The sequence below is a fragment of the Euphorbia lathyris genome, chromosome 2 (assembly GCF_963576675.1).
Source record: "Euphorbia lathyris chromosome 2, ddEupLath1.1, whole genome shotgun sequence".
In the NCBI taxonomy this organism is placed as follows: Eukaryota; Viridiplantae; Streptophyta; class Magnoliopsida; order Malpighiales; family Euphorbiaceae; genus Euphorbia; species Euphorbia lathyris.
Genome location: NC_088911.1, coordinates 72,521,119 through 72,538,883, shown reverse-complemented (window position 1 = coordinate 72,538,883; position 17,765 = coordinate 72,521,119). Strand labels below are relative to the sequence as shown.

At 38.7% G+C, this 17,765-nt stretch overlaps 3 protein-coding genes across 3 annotated transcripts; 2 read left to right on the top strand and 1 right to left on the bottom strand.

Moving 5' to 3' along the window:
- Positions 1-1,798: 1,798 nt before the first annotated feature.
- On the top strand, positions 1,799-3,408 carry LOC136218586 (protein trichome birefringence-like 41). Its single transcript, XM_066005559.1, has 4 exons — positions 1,799-2,141; positions 2,256-2,427; positions 2,533-2,708; positions 2,789-3,408. Exons 1-4 carry the CDS (start codon positions 1,897-1,899, stop codon positions 3,240-3,242), a joined length of 1,047 nt encoding a protein of 348 aa, XP_065861631.1. The 5' UTR covers positions 1,799-1,896; the 3' UTR covers positions 3,243-3,408.
- A 1,144-nt stretch (positions 3,409-4,552) lies between these two features.
- On the top strand, positions 4,553-4,994 carry LOC136217118 (uncharacterized). Its single transcript, XM_066003702.1, has one exon. The coding sequence runs from the start codon at positions 4,553-4,555 to the stop codon at positions 4,943-4,945; it is 393 nt and encodes a 130-aa protein (XP_065859774.1). The 3' UTR covers positions 4,946-4,994.
- LOC136218587 (bidirectional sugar transporter SWEET2) lies at positions 4,879-6,438 on the bottom strand. The gene is made up of 6 exons (XM_066005560.1): positions 6,280-6,438; positions 6,135-6,171; positions 5,833-6,049; positions 5,595-5,753; positions 5,398-5,517; positions 4,879-5,324 (listed from the first exon to the last, which is right to left on the bottom strand). Exons 1-6 carry the CDS (start codon positions 6,329-6,331, stop codon positions 5,190-5,192), a joined length of 720 nt encoding a protein of 239 aa, XP_065861632.1. The 5' UTR covers positions 6,332-6,438; the 3' UTR covers positions 4,879-5,189.
- Between the last annotated feature and the right edge of the window lie 11,327 nt (positions 6,439-17,765).

Here is a 17,765-nt window from a genome sequence, read left to right as displayed (position 1 = left end):
ATAGCTTAGATCACATTAGACAAGGATTACTTAGGCTATTATAGACTTTTGGAATATTATAGGCAGCTAAAGTATACAGGTGGGTGTAGGATATAGATTCATGTGATAGGACTTAGAGGTGAATGAAGTTATTGGGAGATAGTAGATGATGCATCATTAGTGAGTGTGGCGGATGTGAATAGCAAATGGGATAATTGGGATGTTTATTTTCAAGCTCTACCTAAACTTGTATCAATGATTAGGGATGATGTTTTTGTCAATCTAGTTGATGCTGAAAATCATTCACCTGCTGAATCCAATGCATCCAATTCAGATAATGACCTATGTTATAGGGTTGGTGGGTTTGAGTTGGTGAGGGTAGGGGAGATAGAGGATTTAACTATAATTGATGATAAGGTTAGAGTAGAACCAGTTGAGGAAGTAGGTGTGGATGGAGTAGAACCAGTTGCGAAAGTAGGTGTGGATGGAGAAGAACCAGTTGGGGAAGAGGATGTAGGTGTGGATGGAGGAGAAACACTTGAGAAAGCAGTAGTGAATGAAGAAGAACCAGATGAGGATGTAGGTGTGGTTGGAGGAGAAACACTTGAGGAAGTAGTAGTGAATGGAGAAGAAGCATTTGAGGATGTAGGTGTGGCTGGAGGAGAAACATTTGAGGCAGCAGTAGGGAATGGAGAAGAAGCATTTGAGGATGTATGTGTGGATGGAGGAGAACCATTTGAGGCAGCAGTAGGGAATGGAGAAGAAGCATTTGAGGATGTATGTGTGGATGGAGGAAAACCATTTGAGGAAGTAGGTGTGGATGGAGAAGAACCAGTTCAGGAGGCTATATGATTATGGAGAGACTCTCAAAGTCACTAATCTAGGAATTGTGGTCAAAATCAAAACTGAACTGAAGCTAGACCATGGGTTAGGAGTTCCTAGGGAGATTGTTTTGTTTCAACACATATATGTTAGAATGATTGCCCAGAAACAAGAAATCAAAATTTTCATGACTATGGTTTACTTACCTTGGCTGACACGTAACCCCTTGGAAAAACCTTCAAATGCGGTTGCCCTACCCACTACGAACAGTGATTCCAACTTCTATTCAACTGCGTGGCTCTAGAAAACACAACCCTTGAATAGTACAAACAATGTTCGAAGTGGTTTTGATCGACTTCTTGGTTGGCTGTTTCTTCGATTTCCGATTTTGGAAAGATTTCAAATGAATTGAAATATGAAAAGTCATGAAGTTAAACGCTGTTATAGAAAGATCTGGTGCTTATATAGGTCCCCCAACTAATTCAGACCATTTTACCATTTGCCACGTCATCAAGTTAAACGGTGTTATATCATTTTCCGTAATTCTTGTAAGGGCGTATGACACGGTCTTTTTTTTTTTTGTAAAAACAAACCACATGATTTATTTTTGAAAAACATGAAACCAAATGGTTTTTTTTTTTTTGGAATTTACCTTAAATTTAACATTCATTCCTCTGTATACTTGAACTCCCAAACGAAGTTATACTTTTAACTTTTATTTATAATCTATAAACTCCAAAACAATGTTAATTTTAATTTTCATTTTGTTTTTTTTCCATTACCTTCTTTAATTCTCATCTCATTCACCTCTAAACTCCCAAACAAAGACTAAGGTGAATGAAAGTAGAAAAAGGGAAAAAATGAAGTATAATTGTGGATAAGTAAAAGAATATAAATATGGAAATAAAAAAGTGATGGGCATGATAGAAACAATATAGGAGCAAGCACCAAATAATTGCCCCTCGAAAGAATGGAAACAAAATCTGAAATTGAAATGATGGGTTTAAGTCTTTCTTTAAAAACTTTAGTGGTGGTATTATCTGTCTCACTCTATCTCTCTAAAATCTAAAAACTAGAGAGAGAGAGAGAGAATATATGGGTTTAAGTATGTGTATGAGGATAGTTTATTGGATAGTGATTATGAGTATAGGTGTGAAAGTGAAATCAGAAAAGTGTGATATGTACAATGGAAGTTGGGTAATAGACGAAGAGTACCCACTTTACAATGCGTCGTCTGCGTGTCCGTTCATCGAGAGGGAATTCAGCTGCCAGAAGAATGGCCGTCCAGATTCCTTATACACCAAATACAGATGGCGCCCTTTCGGATGTCATTTACGCAGGTACATTCTATTATTTTATTTTATTTTTTAAATCTGGGTCTTGAGTAGATTTGTGAATGAAAAAATATACATTTAGATTCAGATATTAAAAAAAAAGTTTGAAATGGATGATAGGTTTGATGGTGGTGAATTGTTGGAAAGAATGAGGGGGAAAAGCATAATGTTTGTTGGAGATTCACTAAGTCGGAATCAATGGCAATCTTTCACTTGCTTGCTTCACTCTTCAGTGCCCACTTGCAACTATTCCATTTCTAGACAAGGAGACGTTTCCATTTTTACCTTCTTGGTACTTGCATCTTTTTTTAAGGAACTACAGTATCTTTCTTTTCTTTTCTACTAATAATTAAATAGGAACAATGACAAGTGTGTGTGGGTTTTTTCTAAATTGCAGGATTATGGAGTGAAAGTGATGTTGGACCGGAACGTATACCTTGTAGATGTAGTAGGTGAAAAGATTGGTAGGGTTTTAAAACTTGATTCTATAGAATCTGGTAACCTATGGAAAGGAATTGATATGCTCATCTTTAATACATGGCATTGGTGGAATCGTAGAGGACCAACCCAACCGTACTTACTTGCACACTCTTTTTGTTCCTTCAATTAAATTAGTTTATTCAATTTCTTTTAATTAGAATTGGTGCGTGCAGGTGGGATTATATTCAAATAGGAAATGAAATTAAAAAAGACATGGATCGTATGGTTGCTTTCAGAGAGGGACTAACTACTTGGGCTAATTGGGTGGACTCAAACATCGATCCCACTAAAACTATGGTTTTCTTCCAAGGAATTTCCCCATCTCATTACAATGGTAGCTCTTGGAATGAACCAACTGCAAAGAGCTGTGTGAGGGAACAAGAACCAATGCCAGAATCCACATATCCAGGGGGGCTGCCACCAGCTCTGGAAGTACTCAAGACTGTATTGAAAAATATGAAAAAACCAGTTAAATTGCTTGATATAACACTACTCTCTCTACTTCGAAAGGATGCTCACCCTTCTAACTATGGCCTTGCTGGTCCAACTTCCATCGATTGCAGCCATTGGTGTCTTTCTGGTGTTCCTGATACTTGGAATCTAATTCTTTACAATCTCATGCTTTAACCCCTACAACACAACAAGACTCTTTCATTTTTATTTGCACCATTTCTCTCTCTTTTATTTTTAATTATTTTGCCCAGCCTACCTCACTCTAGCCACTGTTTTTATTTTATTTAAAACTATTGTCCCATATTAAATATGAACTTTGCCATTTTCTTATTATTAGTAATTTTTAAAGTGTTTTGTTCGCGCAAAGATAATGCAAAATAATCTAGAAAGGAAAACAAATAAAAAGGAAATGAATAATCCTAGATTCTTTAGTCTGTTTGGATGGGAAAGGGAAATGCGTGGCTGTTTGGTTCAAGCAGATGAATCAACCCGTTTTCATCGTTTAATTTTATTTTTCAAATTATATAATTGAATCTGTTTTAAATAATTAATTTATTTTTATGATTAAACATGTTCTAAATATCATCAATTTATAATAAAAACTTCAAAAATATCACTTCTTGACAATGTCAATATGAACTACAAACACCATAAAAGAATTTTTTTTCCAGCTACATATTGCTCATGTTCATAAAGAATGACAAATCGAATAGTCTTAACATTGAATCAAATGAAGTTGTAAACTCTTCCCTTCTTAAGAAATTATCAATGCATGTCATTTCTATACAAAATAATATCATCAAACCTATATGAAGTTATATTATTATTTTTTTTTGGAAATTTGCATGTGAAGTTATATAATATCACTAAAATAAAGTACTCAATAAATATGTAAACTACTTTGCACAATATTTCCAAACTCAATGAAGAAAAAGTTGAACAGAAGTTATTAGTAAATCTACATTTACGGAAAACGATAAAGACAAATCTAAACCTTATCCTAAGTTAAAATGAATCACCCTCACACTTATGAGAAATTATATATGTGGAAAAGATGCAATAAATCCGATTAATAAAAAAGACGCCATGCTTATCATTTTATGTGAAATAATTAATATAAAGAATAAAATGAGAGAGGATGAATACGGGAAAAAAACTCAAAGTGCTTGCAAAAAAAATTTGAAAATATAACATCAAATATGATAAGATTTTTTTTAGAAAAAAAAAAGAAAAATGTAGCGTGAAATTTACTAGTAATATTTAGAAGAAAAAAAAGTTGAAAAAGAGATGGTTTTGGTAAAGTGAAATTAAGATTCATTTATGAATAGTACATTATGGCAGCTTCATATATCTCGTGAGACAGATGGTTTTAGGCAGTGGATCGAAACGTGACCCTGACCGACCGCATCTATGTATGCAAATGCAAATGAAATGTATTAGTATTAAATGGTGAGCCTGACCTGACCTACCAAAGAAAGAAGTCAATGGAAGCTGTATGGAATGTTGAAGAAAAATGGAAGATAACAACAGAAAATGCACTTGTTCTATTTGCATGCATTGCCTTTGCAGTCATTGTTGTATGCACTGCAATCATAGTTCAAAGGAAGAGAAACCAAAAATGCTCAAATTGGGTAAAACTCAGTACAACCTTGAGATGGAGTCGGAGTGATCATCACAACCCTTTCTCCTTCTCACCACTTTGGCAAAGGCCTATACTTATGGGTCATAAGTGTCAGCTTCCTAACTTCAGTGGCCTTATTCTCTATGATCAAGCTGGCATATTACTCTCTTCTTCACTTCACCACCACCACCACCACCACCACCAGGTATATTATTTATCTCCCAATTTCATTCTAACTCTTGTTCTTTTTCATTAAACCTCTTTCTTTCTGCTCTTCTTGTAGGATAAACCACCTACTACAACACTCAGGGATTTCCTCTAGTTTTTTCTTCATTCAACTACAATACAACGAACGTATTCTGTTTCTGTAATTACAATCCCTAGCTAGCTACTAATGAATTAGACATTCAAATGAAAGCATGCAATGCAATTAGTGCAACAAACTCTGTTTTCTCTACAAGCATATGTATAATTCACATACATTCTTACAAGAAGCAGAATTAAGACAAATCGTTACCTTGCCTTTCTGTTTCATTTATATTCTCTATCAACGATTCCTCTGTGGATTTCCTTTCATAGTGGCAGTACAATACCAGCTGAGTGATTCCCAAAATACATCCTATACCATTTGGGACCTGAAGTACAAATAAAATTGTTCAAAAGGAAAACATATTGTTTTTCCATATGATATAATGAATAGGAGCTTACATATATAAAGGCATCAGCATTCAAGATTCCATAGATCATGAATGAGGTGCTCATCAAGAAAGTAGAAAGAGAGAGATAAAAAGGCATGAATTCGACGCTCTCCATTCGAATAACCAAATTCTGAAAGTAGTAGATATTAGATAAATGAAAAGAGTGCATCCTCACCTCAGAACAAATGTTATGTATGTTGTACATACAATTATAAACAATGGGGAAGCAAACATTGAAATGAGAGACACACAGCTGAAAAATCCAACAAACATCCTCCGTGCATCTGTACTAGTAATTTGCAAGCTCCCAACAAGGAGGAGTGCGAGCAGAGCAAAAGCTGCGAGCAGCAATCCAAACATCCTTATCTGTATGTATGTATGTATGGAATGGTCAAAATAACAGAAGTAGTAGTAGAATATAACAAGGATAGAGGATAGAGGTTACTTGAATGCGTTTGTCGGCATATACTGTGAAGAGAATTGCATAGAGTAAGTGAAAAAGAGCACCAAATGAATTGACAGTCATAACCATCAGATTATCAGTGGAAACGAGGGGTGCAGCGTACCACATACAGATCAAACAGTTGAAAAGTGAATATATATATGGCAATCCTGAAAACTGTTCTGTTGAATGGTTTCGGATGATTCTCCTAAATGTAGGTCTGAAAGATACAAAAAAAAAAAAAAAAAAAAAGCTTGTGATTATCTCTTCTGTTTTAGTATGTATGAATTAGGAGAAAAACTTACAGTGGCGAGAGAAACAGGCCGAAAGCAAAGATGTTTCCTGCAATATAATAGTGAAGAGAAGAGAAGAGAATCAAATATACATTTTGTTATGAATATTGAATTTGGAAGTGACTTGAAATTGGATTCCAAGGGCATAGGTAATTACCTGCAATTCCAGCTGCATCCTTCCAGTTCCAGAGAGAAATACAAGGAATCATTTAATGCGTTTGGAGATTGATTACATTCCAACGCGTCTTCTTTTATTCCAATTAAAGTAGTAGACCAGACCAGTTGGTGCGTGCGTGCATTCACCTATCAGTCTCGACATTCATTCTCCCTTATTTTCTTTCTTTCTATTTAAGATTTCTTTATTTCTCTTTTGTTCCACTGAACCCAAAACACTAGAATGTATCTCTCTCTTTGGTCATGGTCATGGTCATGGTCATGGGCTACTAATTCCACTTCGACTCATGCGAGTTATGTTATTTTTCTATCATTCATTATTTCCATTTGTCTTCATTGCATTTTCAAGGTTTTTATTAATACCCAAAGCCTAATAATATAACTTTTTTCTTAAAAACATCTACTTCTATAGTTTTAATGGGAAATTTTTGGTTAATGTTATGGAAGATTTGTATATTCCTTTTGAAGAGGTTGTGAAAGCTTGCTTTTGTATTCAATCCTCAAAGAATAAATAGGAAATACATGATGTACAAAAGAAGAATTCTAAACCTATACAAAGACTAGAAGATAAACATTTACACCAAAAGGATAAATAATAAGAGTTATCAAGAGGTTAGGATTGTGAAGTGAGAGAATAATTTGTTATGTGAGGATAACGTTTATCCTTAACACTCCCCCGTAAGTCGGACGTTCGAAGAGTAAGACCGATCCTGGAAACAAGCTGATAAAACCGACTTTTAGACAATGGTTTTGTCAAAACATCAGCTAGCTGGTCATGACTGGAGATGTGAGCAACATGAAGTTTCCCAAGTTGAACTTGCTCACGCACGAAATAAAAAGCAATTGCCAGATGCTTCATTCGAGAGTGAAAGACGGGATTGGCAAAGTACTGAGTAGCTTCTAAATTGTCACAGTAAATGCTTGGACATCCAGCAAGAGGAATGCCAAGTTCAGTCAATAGGGAATGCAACCATAATACCTCAGTGGTGGTGTCAGCAACTTCCCGAAACTCTGCTTCCGTGGAAGAGCGAGATAAAGCTCTTTGCTTTTTAGAACTCCATGAAATGGGGTTGCAACCAAGATAAACAATGTAACCAGATGTAGAGACATATTCATCACGATCACCGGCCCAATCAGCATCCGTAAAGGCATGGAGATGAGATGGAGAGTTCGTTTAAGAAGAAGTCCATGATTAGCAGTCCCATTAAGATAACAAAGAAGGCGTTTCAAGGCATGCCAATGACTCTCCTTAGGACACTGAACATACTGAGATAATTTGTTGACAGCGTAGGCCACATCAGGGCGAGAGAAGGACAAATATTGTAAGCTACCAAGAATTGCCCGATAATTCGTTGCATTGTCAATTGGAGAACCTAAATCAGCTGTGAGGAGTGGATCAACAACCATGGGGGTAGAAACAGGTTTGGTCTCAAGCATATTGTACTTGGCAAGAAGATCATTGATGTATTTAGTTTGGTTCAAAAATAAACCAGTAGGAGTGGGAGCAACCTCAACACCCAGAAAATAGGACAAACTGCCCAGATCCTTGAGAGAAAATCGAGAAGCAAAATTGGTGATAAACTCATGAAGATGCAAAGGAGATGGACCCATAATATTTATATCGTCCAGATAGACGATCAAATACAAAACCACAGAGCCATGTTTATAAACAAAGAGAGACAAATCTGCAATTGAATTTCGAAAGCCATATGACAGGAGATAAGTTTTCAGTTCATTATACCATGCCCGAGGTGCCTGTTTGAGACCGTAGATAGCCTTAGAGAGCTTACAAACACGTGTCGGAAGCGTGGAATCAAGGAAACTGGGTGGCTGAGCCATGCAAACCTCATCAGTAAGAGTACCCTGCAAAAAAAGCATTATTAATATCAAGCTGCCGAAGAGACCAGCCGTTGGCTATAGCTAGTGAAAGGATGACTCTAACTGTGGAAGGTTTTATAACAGGGCTAAAAATGTCTGAATAGTCAAGACCCGGGCATTGATGGAAGCCCTTCGTAACCAAACGGGCCTTGTATTGTTTAATAGTGCCATCAGGATTGTATTTGACTCGGTATACCCATCGACACCCGACAACATTCTGATAAGGTTTATATGGAACCAAGTCCCATGTTTTATTGTGAAGTAAGGCGTCAAATTCTTATTGCACAACATCACGCCAATGGGGATCTTTGAGAGCTTGTGAAATATTTTTGGGTTCAGTGGGTGGAGGAGAGAAAATGGTGGTATTAACATATTTGGGATTAGGTTTCATGATATTGTTACATAGTAGTCATATGAATGGAGGATGTAATGGTGGAGGAGAAGGAGAAGTAGGGTGCTGGGGTGGAGGAGAAATGATTAGTGAAATTGGGTGGCTATGAGGCATAGGGTCAGGTGGTGGTGTAGGAGTAGTTGTGGGTGGTGGTGAAGATAATATGGGAATGGTGATAATACACCATTCATCAACCGTGGATGAAGAAGTGGAAGATGTAGAACATAGGTTGTGATATGGAAATTTAGTTTCCACAAATTTAACATGACGAGAGGTATATAGTCTATTTGTGGTGGGATCAAGACAATGATATGCACTTTGAGTTAAGGAATAGACTATAAAAATGAAAGGAATAGACTTAGGTAGAAGCTTGTGATTATTATAGGGACGTAACCAGGGGTAACAAAGGCAACCAAAGCTACGGAGCTTGACATAGTTGGGTGGTGATTGAAGTAATTTCTGATATGGAGAGAGGTTTTTCAATGTCGGAGTGGGAAGGCGATTTATAAGATAGGCAGCAATGGTGAAGGCTAAAGTCCAAAATTCAAGAGGAAGATTGGCATGAGACAAGAGAGTAAGGCCAGTTTCAACGATGTGGCGATGTCGCCATTCAGCATAGCCATTATGCTCAGGAGTATGGGGTGGTGAGGTAAGGTGAGTAATTCCATGATCAAGAAGATAAGGAGTGAGCTTTGTGAATTCACCGCCATTGTCAGAGAAGAAATGAAGAATAGACCGATTAAAATATTTTTCAACGAGGCTGCGAAAACACATGAAAACTTGTGCAGTATCAGATTTATGTTTGAGAGGATAAAGCCAAGTATATTTGGTAAAGTGATCCACAAAGATTACATAATACTTGAAGTGGTCATAAGAATGGACCAGAGAGGTCCAAACATCTGAAAAAATTAAATCAAGTGGAGCATTGGAAGTAATGGTAGATTGAGAGAATGGCAATTTATGACTTTTATTAATATTGCAAGCATTACAATCAAAATGAGAAAAATCTGAAATTTGTGAAGGAAAATTGGAACGAAGAGTCTGAAGGACAAAAAGAGACGGATGCCCAAGACGATGATGCCAATTTTGTTTGGAGACATGAATGCTGGAATTAGCAGTAGGAGGGATGGAGGTCCATTCATAAACACCATCTTTAACTCGACCCTGAAATAGAGTTTGGTCGAAAGTCCCTTAACAATGAAAGAAAAAGGTAAAAATTCAATGGAGGTAGAGTTATCATGACAAAACTGTGAAATGGATAAAATATTTCGAGAAATGGAAGGAACATATAACACATTGGAAAAAAGAAAAGTATGTTGAGAGGTGGAAAGAGAAAAGGAACCTATGTGAGAGATAGGCAAGGAAGAGCCATCTCCAATAATAAGTTCATCAAGTCCATCATATGGGGAATGGAGAGCAAGATTGGCAAGATCATTTGTGACATGATGAGATGCACAACCGACAAAATTTTCCATCCAACAATAAGATAAGAATCATCATCTGACGATGAAAAGCAGGCGAAGTCATTGCGCTCTGCCAAGAGGAGGAAGACGGTGATGGGGCAGTAGAAAAATAAGTTTGGGGCGAAACACCATATGGAACACTGGCTCGAGACTGACAAGAATGAGAGGATTGACTACTTGGTATAGATGGAAAAACAATGGAAGGATATAGTTGCTTAAAAATTTGGCATTGGGAAGCAACATGACCTTGGTTACAACACCATTGACACTTTCCTAGAAAAGGTTTGGGGGAGCGATTTGTATTTGGGTTGCGAGAGACATCTGAATGTGTGGAATGGAGTGGGCGATTTCGATTATGTGAGGGCTGAAAATTGGCAGCGTGAACAGTAGCAGGGAGAGGAGATGTGAAAGCTTGAGCTTTCAAAAGCATGCCATGGTTAAGAAGTTTCTCATGAAGCTCGTCAAAGGCAATTGATGTGTCACGAATGTTAACATCATCAATGACTGGTTTATAAGTTTCATAGTTAAGGCCCTTAAGAATTGTGTCTATGATATCCTCGGGATCCATAGGTTTGCCTATAATTGCAAGCTGGGCGGTGCAAATCAGAATTGATTGCATATATTCATCAATTTTTTGGGAAGTTTTGGTGATGTTTGTTGGTCCCTTATAACGTAACAAGTTAGTTCTAAGGGGGGGATAGGAACTATTTAAATTTTTTGTACGTTAAGGCTGACTTCTTTTTACAATGAAAAGGATTACACAGCGCACTGAGTGAATTTAAGACACTAGCTTAGTCAACTTGTGACTAAGTCATCTTCTTTCCTTGAGTCAGGAGATAGCACTTGAGTCTATTCCTGAACTCAGATACTCAATGCACACAACTCAGCGTGACCTCTTTACTTAGTCAGTTTTCGAGCAAGGAAAATATATCAAAGGAGTTTAAAGGTTAGAAAGATATTACTCAGCAGATTTATCCAGGTTCGACCTCTATGCCTACGTCCTGTCCTCGGAACACGTTCCGAGCTTTCGAATTCTCTACTGAGCTCTTTAAAGGTAGAGCACCAAACCTTTTACAACTAGAAGCTGAGTATAACAAGAGTACCTTCCTCTATACCTCTACTCACTCCTATTCTACCGCTGAGTACTATAACCGAGTACTCAACCTCTCCTTTCTATTCTTCTAGAAATGATAATGAGATTGTCCTAAACAACAATTGCTAAGACACTTTAGATGATTGGAAATCACTCTAGACTTTTACACAATAATATGGAAATTGGTGTAAGGTATTTGCTTTGCTTTTTCTCACAGAATCTTCGAGTATGAAATTGGTCAGCGTTTTGACAACTTGAAGTTATGTATGAATGAAGCATATCGATGGCCTTTATATAGTGACACTTGAGGCACCTGGTCATTTCGAATTTCGAAATAACCGTTGGAGGGAAACGGCTTCCTGTCGTTGTCACTCTGGGCATGCTCAGCGTCGTTGGCCAATAGAATCCTTGCATCTTCTGTCTTTGTCAGTCTTCGACAGAATGTTTCGACATTTAAGGAAAAGTCCACAAGACAGCTTTCTGCGCCTTCTGATCTTTTCCCAAAGTAGAAATACTTTGTCTGGAAGTTGAACATTCTCTGCCGCTGTCCAAACTGCTTTGTCGTCCAACTCAGCAGCTTCGTCTTGAAGCTTTTTCCACGAAGGCTTCTCGATCCTTCTCTTGCTGAGTCATCATTTTGGTTGATACGGCTTCGTTTTGAACTTCTAAGCCGAATGGTGTTGATGTGTTGACTTGGGCTTGACTTCCACTTTATGGGCCTTTGGGCTTTTTAATCTCAATGTCTTATACACAATTAAACTCAACATTGAACAAACACATTAGTGTAAGTAAATCAAAGCATTATAAATTTAATGTGTTAGAATATTTTTATCATAACTTAAATAATTTTGTCAAATCAAAATCATGTGGAAAGGTGTTTCAACAAACTCCCCCATTTTGATGTTGGCAAAAATATTCAGTCGAAGAACTCAGTGTTGAGCTCCCCCATGATAGTTGACATATTTTATCAAATAACTCCCCCGTAAGGGTTGAGCTACCGACTTAGTTTTACTCTAAACATTTCAAGGTTTAATTGAGTAAGTCTAAGGTCAGTTTTCAGAGATAGGTCAGCTCATGGAACATATTCTATTTAACTCAGTTTTCCACGGAAGGTTTAAATATCAGAGAGCGCTAAGTAAAATTTGTTCAATGAGTTTTAGTTAAGTGAACATATAAGAAGTGGTCAACATGCATGATCAACACAGCAAACATATCATCAATTGATATAGTCAGTAAAGCACAGTTGATTTAATGAAGATGCGTTTTAACAAATTATATCAAACACTTAAGTAGGCATCGCATAAGAGTAGTCATTGTGAAATGATAAAGATGCATATAATTTGTTTCAAGTTTAAAGTCAGCACAATATAAAAAGAACACAGATAAAAGAGTTCAAAAACAAAAGCTATTCTAGACAATACAAGTTAAGCTATTTTTGTTTGCCCTTGCCCTTGTGTTGCTGACTGACTGAAGCTTGCTGAGTTCTTGGGGGTTGTTCTTTCTCCCCCGTTTTTCCATCATCAGGTTTGGGAATGAAGATTGAGTCATTGGCAGCTTGAGTGAGACGCTGAGAAAATGCCTTCAGCTTTTTCGTGCTTTCATTTATTCCGTCGAAGATTGGAACGCCATCATCGATAATGGCTCGAGGAATACCGATAGATGCAGCACTCAGCATGCTTAAAACAGCGGCTTGAGACTTGCCGATCCAGTGCATGTTGTTAGTGAGTATTGCAAAAGCTTGATGAAACATTTTTAGCAGAGATAAATCATAATACTCACGTTGACACTGGATTTTGCGCACATCGCTGTAGATTGCTCGAGAATATTTTAGAATCTCGTTCGTTTTAAGCTCGTCAGTGGCCATCTCTTGCCTATTTAAGTTCAGCAGACGCACAGCCTTAGAAATTTGCTCAATGGAGCATTGGGAGGAAGTGGAAAGCTGGTGATTTGTTTTCTCTTGCTCAGTGTGAAGTTGGCGAAAGAGATGTTGGACTTCGGCAGAAGTGGCATATGCTGAGTTCGCAGCTGACAGTTGATGAAACTCCTGTTGTAGAGAATTTATATGGTTTACAATGGTCAGCTGGAGTTTGGCCAGTTTCAGTATAGAGTCCTACCGGAGCTGTTGAGATTGCAATGTAGTTATAACACTCAGAAGGTCCTTCATCCCTTTAATCTCGGTGAGAAGCTGAGTGATAGATGAGAATGAAGTTGTCTCAACAGGATTGGATTCAGCGGCATTGGTACTTGATTTTTGGAGGTCCTGGATGAGAGCTTGAGCTGAGTCAACAATTCGTCTACCAGACTCAGAGGCAATGTTGTAATTAAAGGATCCATCCAGTGTTGGCCTAGATGCCGGAAGTGGAGTAGAACCGAATAGGGGCAATGTTTGGTTCTGCTCGACATTGGTTGGCCCAACATTGTCAGTTGAGGCTGACTGATTCTGATTCTGCTCATTTACTTGGGGAAGTGGAGGATCGACAAAAAGAGTTCCTTGCACGTTGTCAGGCTGAAGCTGACTTGGTGATAGAATTTGAGGAAGTTCAGCATCCACATGGGCAGGAAATTCCTTATCTTGCTCAACAGTTTGAGGAGCGGAATCTTCGAGCAATTGCTCGGCATTGCTTGGATTTGCGGAAGCATTTAAGTCGGCATGTTCCTTTGGAGAAACAGAGGCTTGATTTTCTAAGTGCCCTTGGTCAGACTCAGGAGGATTGGAGAAGTATTTGAGATGTACCTCAGTAAGATCAGTGATTTCATCTCTCAGCGGGGAGTCTCCCATTAGGTCAATGACCGATTTTCGAACGGCGCTCTTCTTTCTGAGTCTTTTAAGCTTTGGAGGAGTGGGGTCACAAGGAATGGACTCAATAGAGTCATTAAGTGAGGTTTCCCGTTGAACAGCGAGAGTATCTACTGTGTGCTCAGTTTCTTCTTCTTCTACTAACTCAGTGTAGATTGGTTCAAGCTGTTCATCCTCAGCTGTTTCTTCAGTGTCATCCTGACCACTGTCTTCCTTGTCAGACTCATCATCCAGTTCTTCTTCTTCAAACTGGTCATCTAACTCTTCCTCATCAAGCTGACCACCTACTTGGTCTTGGTCGTGTTCTTCCTCATCTTGTGGCTCAGTGTCACAGCCTTGACTCTGAACATAGTGTGAGTTAGGAGGAACAACTATGTTGGTCGGTAGAGCATTGATGGGTCTAAACTCAAAATTGAGCTTCTTCTTCTTGCTCAGCGGTTGCTCTTCAATTTCGTCCCTTTCCTCTGTCTCAGGCTCAGCTTCTCTAGGTCATTTTGAAGCTGGTCTAGATCCACCCGGACTTTTCTGAGTTAGCGGTTTTGTTCCTTTACACACAACCTTGATCCTCTTTGGGGTAGAGGTAGCTCCTTTGGAGGTGCTTTGCACAGCTTTCCTCTTTCTTTGTGTTCTGCCCTTCTTAGGCACTGTCCCTTCAGCGTTCTGGACAGCTTCCCCTTTTCCTTCCTTCGGCACAATTGGTAGGTCGTATGCTAGTCCAAATAGGGCAGCAGCAGTAATTTCGGTTCCTTGAACTCGAATTTCAGAAACTGTGTCCACTTTGTGATCCAGAAGGATTCGCGTGATGAAGGAGCCCAGCCTAAGAGTTCTTGTACTTCGTAGAAACCCACCGATGATGAAAACAGGCATATTAATCGGCGTGTAGGTTAGCATGTGCCATATGAAGCACTGCTCGAAGTTGGTTACTGAGTTGGTGCAGTTTATTTTGGGGTAGAGGAAATTTGTCAGAATGTAATGGGCCATCTTTTGATGCTGACCCATGGAAGTGCTAGAAATTTCACCTACATGATCCTTAGGTTTACAAAAGGTCTTAACGTAGGTGACTTTGTCATGATCACCTAACTTACGAAGTATAGCCCCTTCGTTTTTCAGCTTGAACAGCGAGGCTAGGTACGCTGGGGTGATGGAGATGTTCTTTCCTCGAACATTAGTTGCGAGGTAGTTCCTGTTGTCAGTGGAGACTTTCAGATTGGCGTAAAATTCACGTACCAACTCAGGGTAAGTGGGATCCCATACTGAGAACAGTTCGGTCCAGCCATTGTTCTTGATCCACTCACAGAAAGACTGCTCAGCATCCATAAATCCTTGTGAGAACCATCTCGAGTGGTCAATCTTCCACTCCCTCACATTCGCGAAGACCTGAGTGTAGTTGCGCTGTACTACTTGCTTACCCTTATCCTTTTGCTGATGTTTCCCTTTAGAAGAAGTAGCTTAGAGAGCTTGAGCTTTCTTGCTCGGCGTAGTAGCTCCAGCAGGATTGCGTTGAGTAGGAGACATGGGATTGTCATCGGAGCGGTTTTGGGAAACACGGGCACCGGAGATGTTTAGAGAAACTCTTGTCATATTCTCAGAGAAGTTTTAGGAATTTGGGGAATTTTTGAGAGAGAGAGTATAAATGCCAAAGATTTCTAAGCGTAAATAATTAAGAGTGGGAATTCATCCACTATTTATAGAGATGTTGAGTTAATCCAAGGCGTTGGGTTGTTCGTTTTACCTCGAGATTCTCAAATGACAAAGATTCTGGCATTTATGACATATACGACGCGTGTGTTTTCTAATTATAGCCTATACGTCATCCTAGGTGGCTATTCAATTCGCGTGCTTTGCATTAAAGTTTGCAACGACTCTTTACTCAGTGTTAGGAATTCCAAGGGTTTAAAATTCTGAGTAGTCAGTGTTATGCAAAGGAATAGATATAATGCGTAGAAGCTCAGCTTGAGGTAAATACTCAGCATATATATATATATTTATCTACTCAGCATGCAATATCACAAATCATTCATCATGGAAACTCACTCAGCATGCATACCATACTTGGAATTTATTGAAGAGGATTAAACATACCAATGGCTTCTCTAAGTATGTTGAATTGCTCACGAGCCAGTGGCTTTGTGAAGATATCAGCAAGCTGCTCATCCGTTGGGACATAGGGCAGCTTGATCTCACCTTTGAGTACATGGTCTCTAATGAAGTGATGTCTGATGCTGACATGCTTCATCCTGTTGTGCTGGATTGGGTTCTTTGATAGATCAATTGCACTTTTGTTGTCATATTTGACTTCAATTGTTTTAGTCTGAACACCATAATCTTCAAGTTGTTGCTTAATCCATAGGACTTGAGCAACACAGCTTCCAGCAGCAATGTACTCAGCTTCAGTAGTTGACAGGGCTACCAACGCCTGCTTCTTGCTGAACTAGGACACAAGACAGCTCCCAAGGAAGTGGCATCCTCCTGAGGTGCTTTTTCGTTCAAGCTTGTCTCGTCCGTAGTCAGCGTCAGTGTATCCAAGAAGTGTGAAATCTGAAGTGTTGGGATACCATAAACCTGCATTCACTGAGCCTTGCAAATATCTAAGGATTCTTTTTACAGCTATGTAATGAGATTCTTTAGGGTTAGATTGATATCTAGCACAATAACATACTGAGAACTGAATGTCCGGTCTACTTGCTGTTAAGTAAAGTAGAGAGCCTATCATACCTCGATACAATATGATGTCTACCGACTTACCATTCTCATCAGCACAGAGGACAGTGTCAGTGCCCATTGGAGTAGATATTGGCTTACAATTTTCAAGTTCATATTTCTTCAATATCTCCTTTGTGTACTTAGTTTGACTTATGAAGATGCCATTTTTCCCTTGTTTGATTTGAAGTCCAAGGAAGAAGTTGAGTTCTCCCATCATTGACATTTCAAACTCAGTTTGCATCTGCTTGCTAAATTCCTTGCACATTGACTCGTTAGTGGCACAAAAAATAATGGCATCCACATAAATCTGAGCCAACATGGTATCTTTACCCTTCCTCTTAATGAATAAGGTTGTATCAGTTTTTCCTCTGACGTAATTTCTAGTCAGCAGGAAACTGGTCAGCCTCTCATACCAAGCACGTGGTGCTTGCTTGAGGCCGTACAAAGCCTTTTTGAGTTTATAAACATGGTTTGGGAACTTAGGATCCTCAAACCCTGGAGGCTGATTAACATAGACTTCCTCGTTTATAACTCCATTAAGAAATGCACTCTTAACATCCATTTGAAATAATTTAAAGTTCATATAAGATGCATATGCACATAAAATTCTAATAGCCTCTAGCCTTGCCACTGGGGCAAAGATCTCACCGTAGTCAATACCTTCTTGCTGACTGTAGCCCTGAGCTACAAGTCTTGCTTTGTTTCTGACCACGTTCCCTTGTTCATCCAGCTTGTTGCGGAAGACCCATCTTGTTCATATGGTCTTCTGGCTTCTTGGTTTTGGCACTAGATCCCATACTTCATTTCGTCTGAACTGATCAAGTTCTTCTTGCATTGCATTCATCCAGAATTCGTCATACTCAGCTTTAGCGAAATTCTTTAGTTCCTGGATTGAGACGAATGCTACGTTGCTGAGGTATCTCCTGAGTTGATTTCTCGTCATCAGGGTATTCTCAGCGGCATCAAGAATGGCACTTTCGGAGTGGCCTCTTGGTATCCTAATCTCCTTTGGTAGATTGATGTCTTGCGCTGACTGTGTTTCAACAATCTCTGCAGGAGTAGATTGGTCAGTGAAAGTAATTTGAGTTTCACTTTTACCTTTGGTCAGCCCTTGAGGAAATAACTCAGTAGCTGTTTCTTGGTC

Bases quoted from the DNA above. Each gene is read 5' to 3' on its own strand.
- LOC136218586 (XM_066005559.1), top strand. From the start codon at position 1,897: ATGGGTTTAAGTATGTGTATGAGGATAGTTTATTGGATAGTGATTATG. The intron at 2,142-2,255 runs GTACATTCTATT...AATGGATGATAG, and splicing joins TTCGGATGTCATTTACGCAG to GTTTGATGGTGGTGAATTGT. The intron at 2,709-2,788 runs GTACTTACTTGC...TGGTGCGTGCAG, and splicing joins CGTAGAGGACCAACCCAACC to GTGGGATTATATTCAAATAG.
- LOC136217118 (XM_066003702.1), top strand. From the start codon at position 4,553: ATGGAAGCTGTATGGAATGTTGAAGAAAAATGGAAGATAACAACAGAA.
- LOC136218587 (XM_066005560.1), bottom strand. From the start codon at position 6,331: ATGATTCCTTGTATTTCTCTCTGGAACTGGAAGGATGCAGCTGGAATT. The intron at 6,050-6,134 runs GTAAGTTTTTCT...TGTATCTTTCAG, and splicing joins GGCCTGTTTCTCTCGCCACT to ACCTACATTTAGGAGAATCA. The intron at 5,518-5,594 runs GTATGTACAACA...TACTACTTTCAG, and splicing joins CTTCCCCATTGTTTATAATT to AATTTGGTTATTCGAATGGA.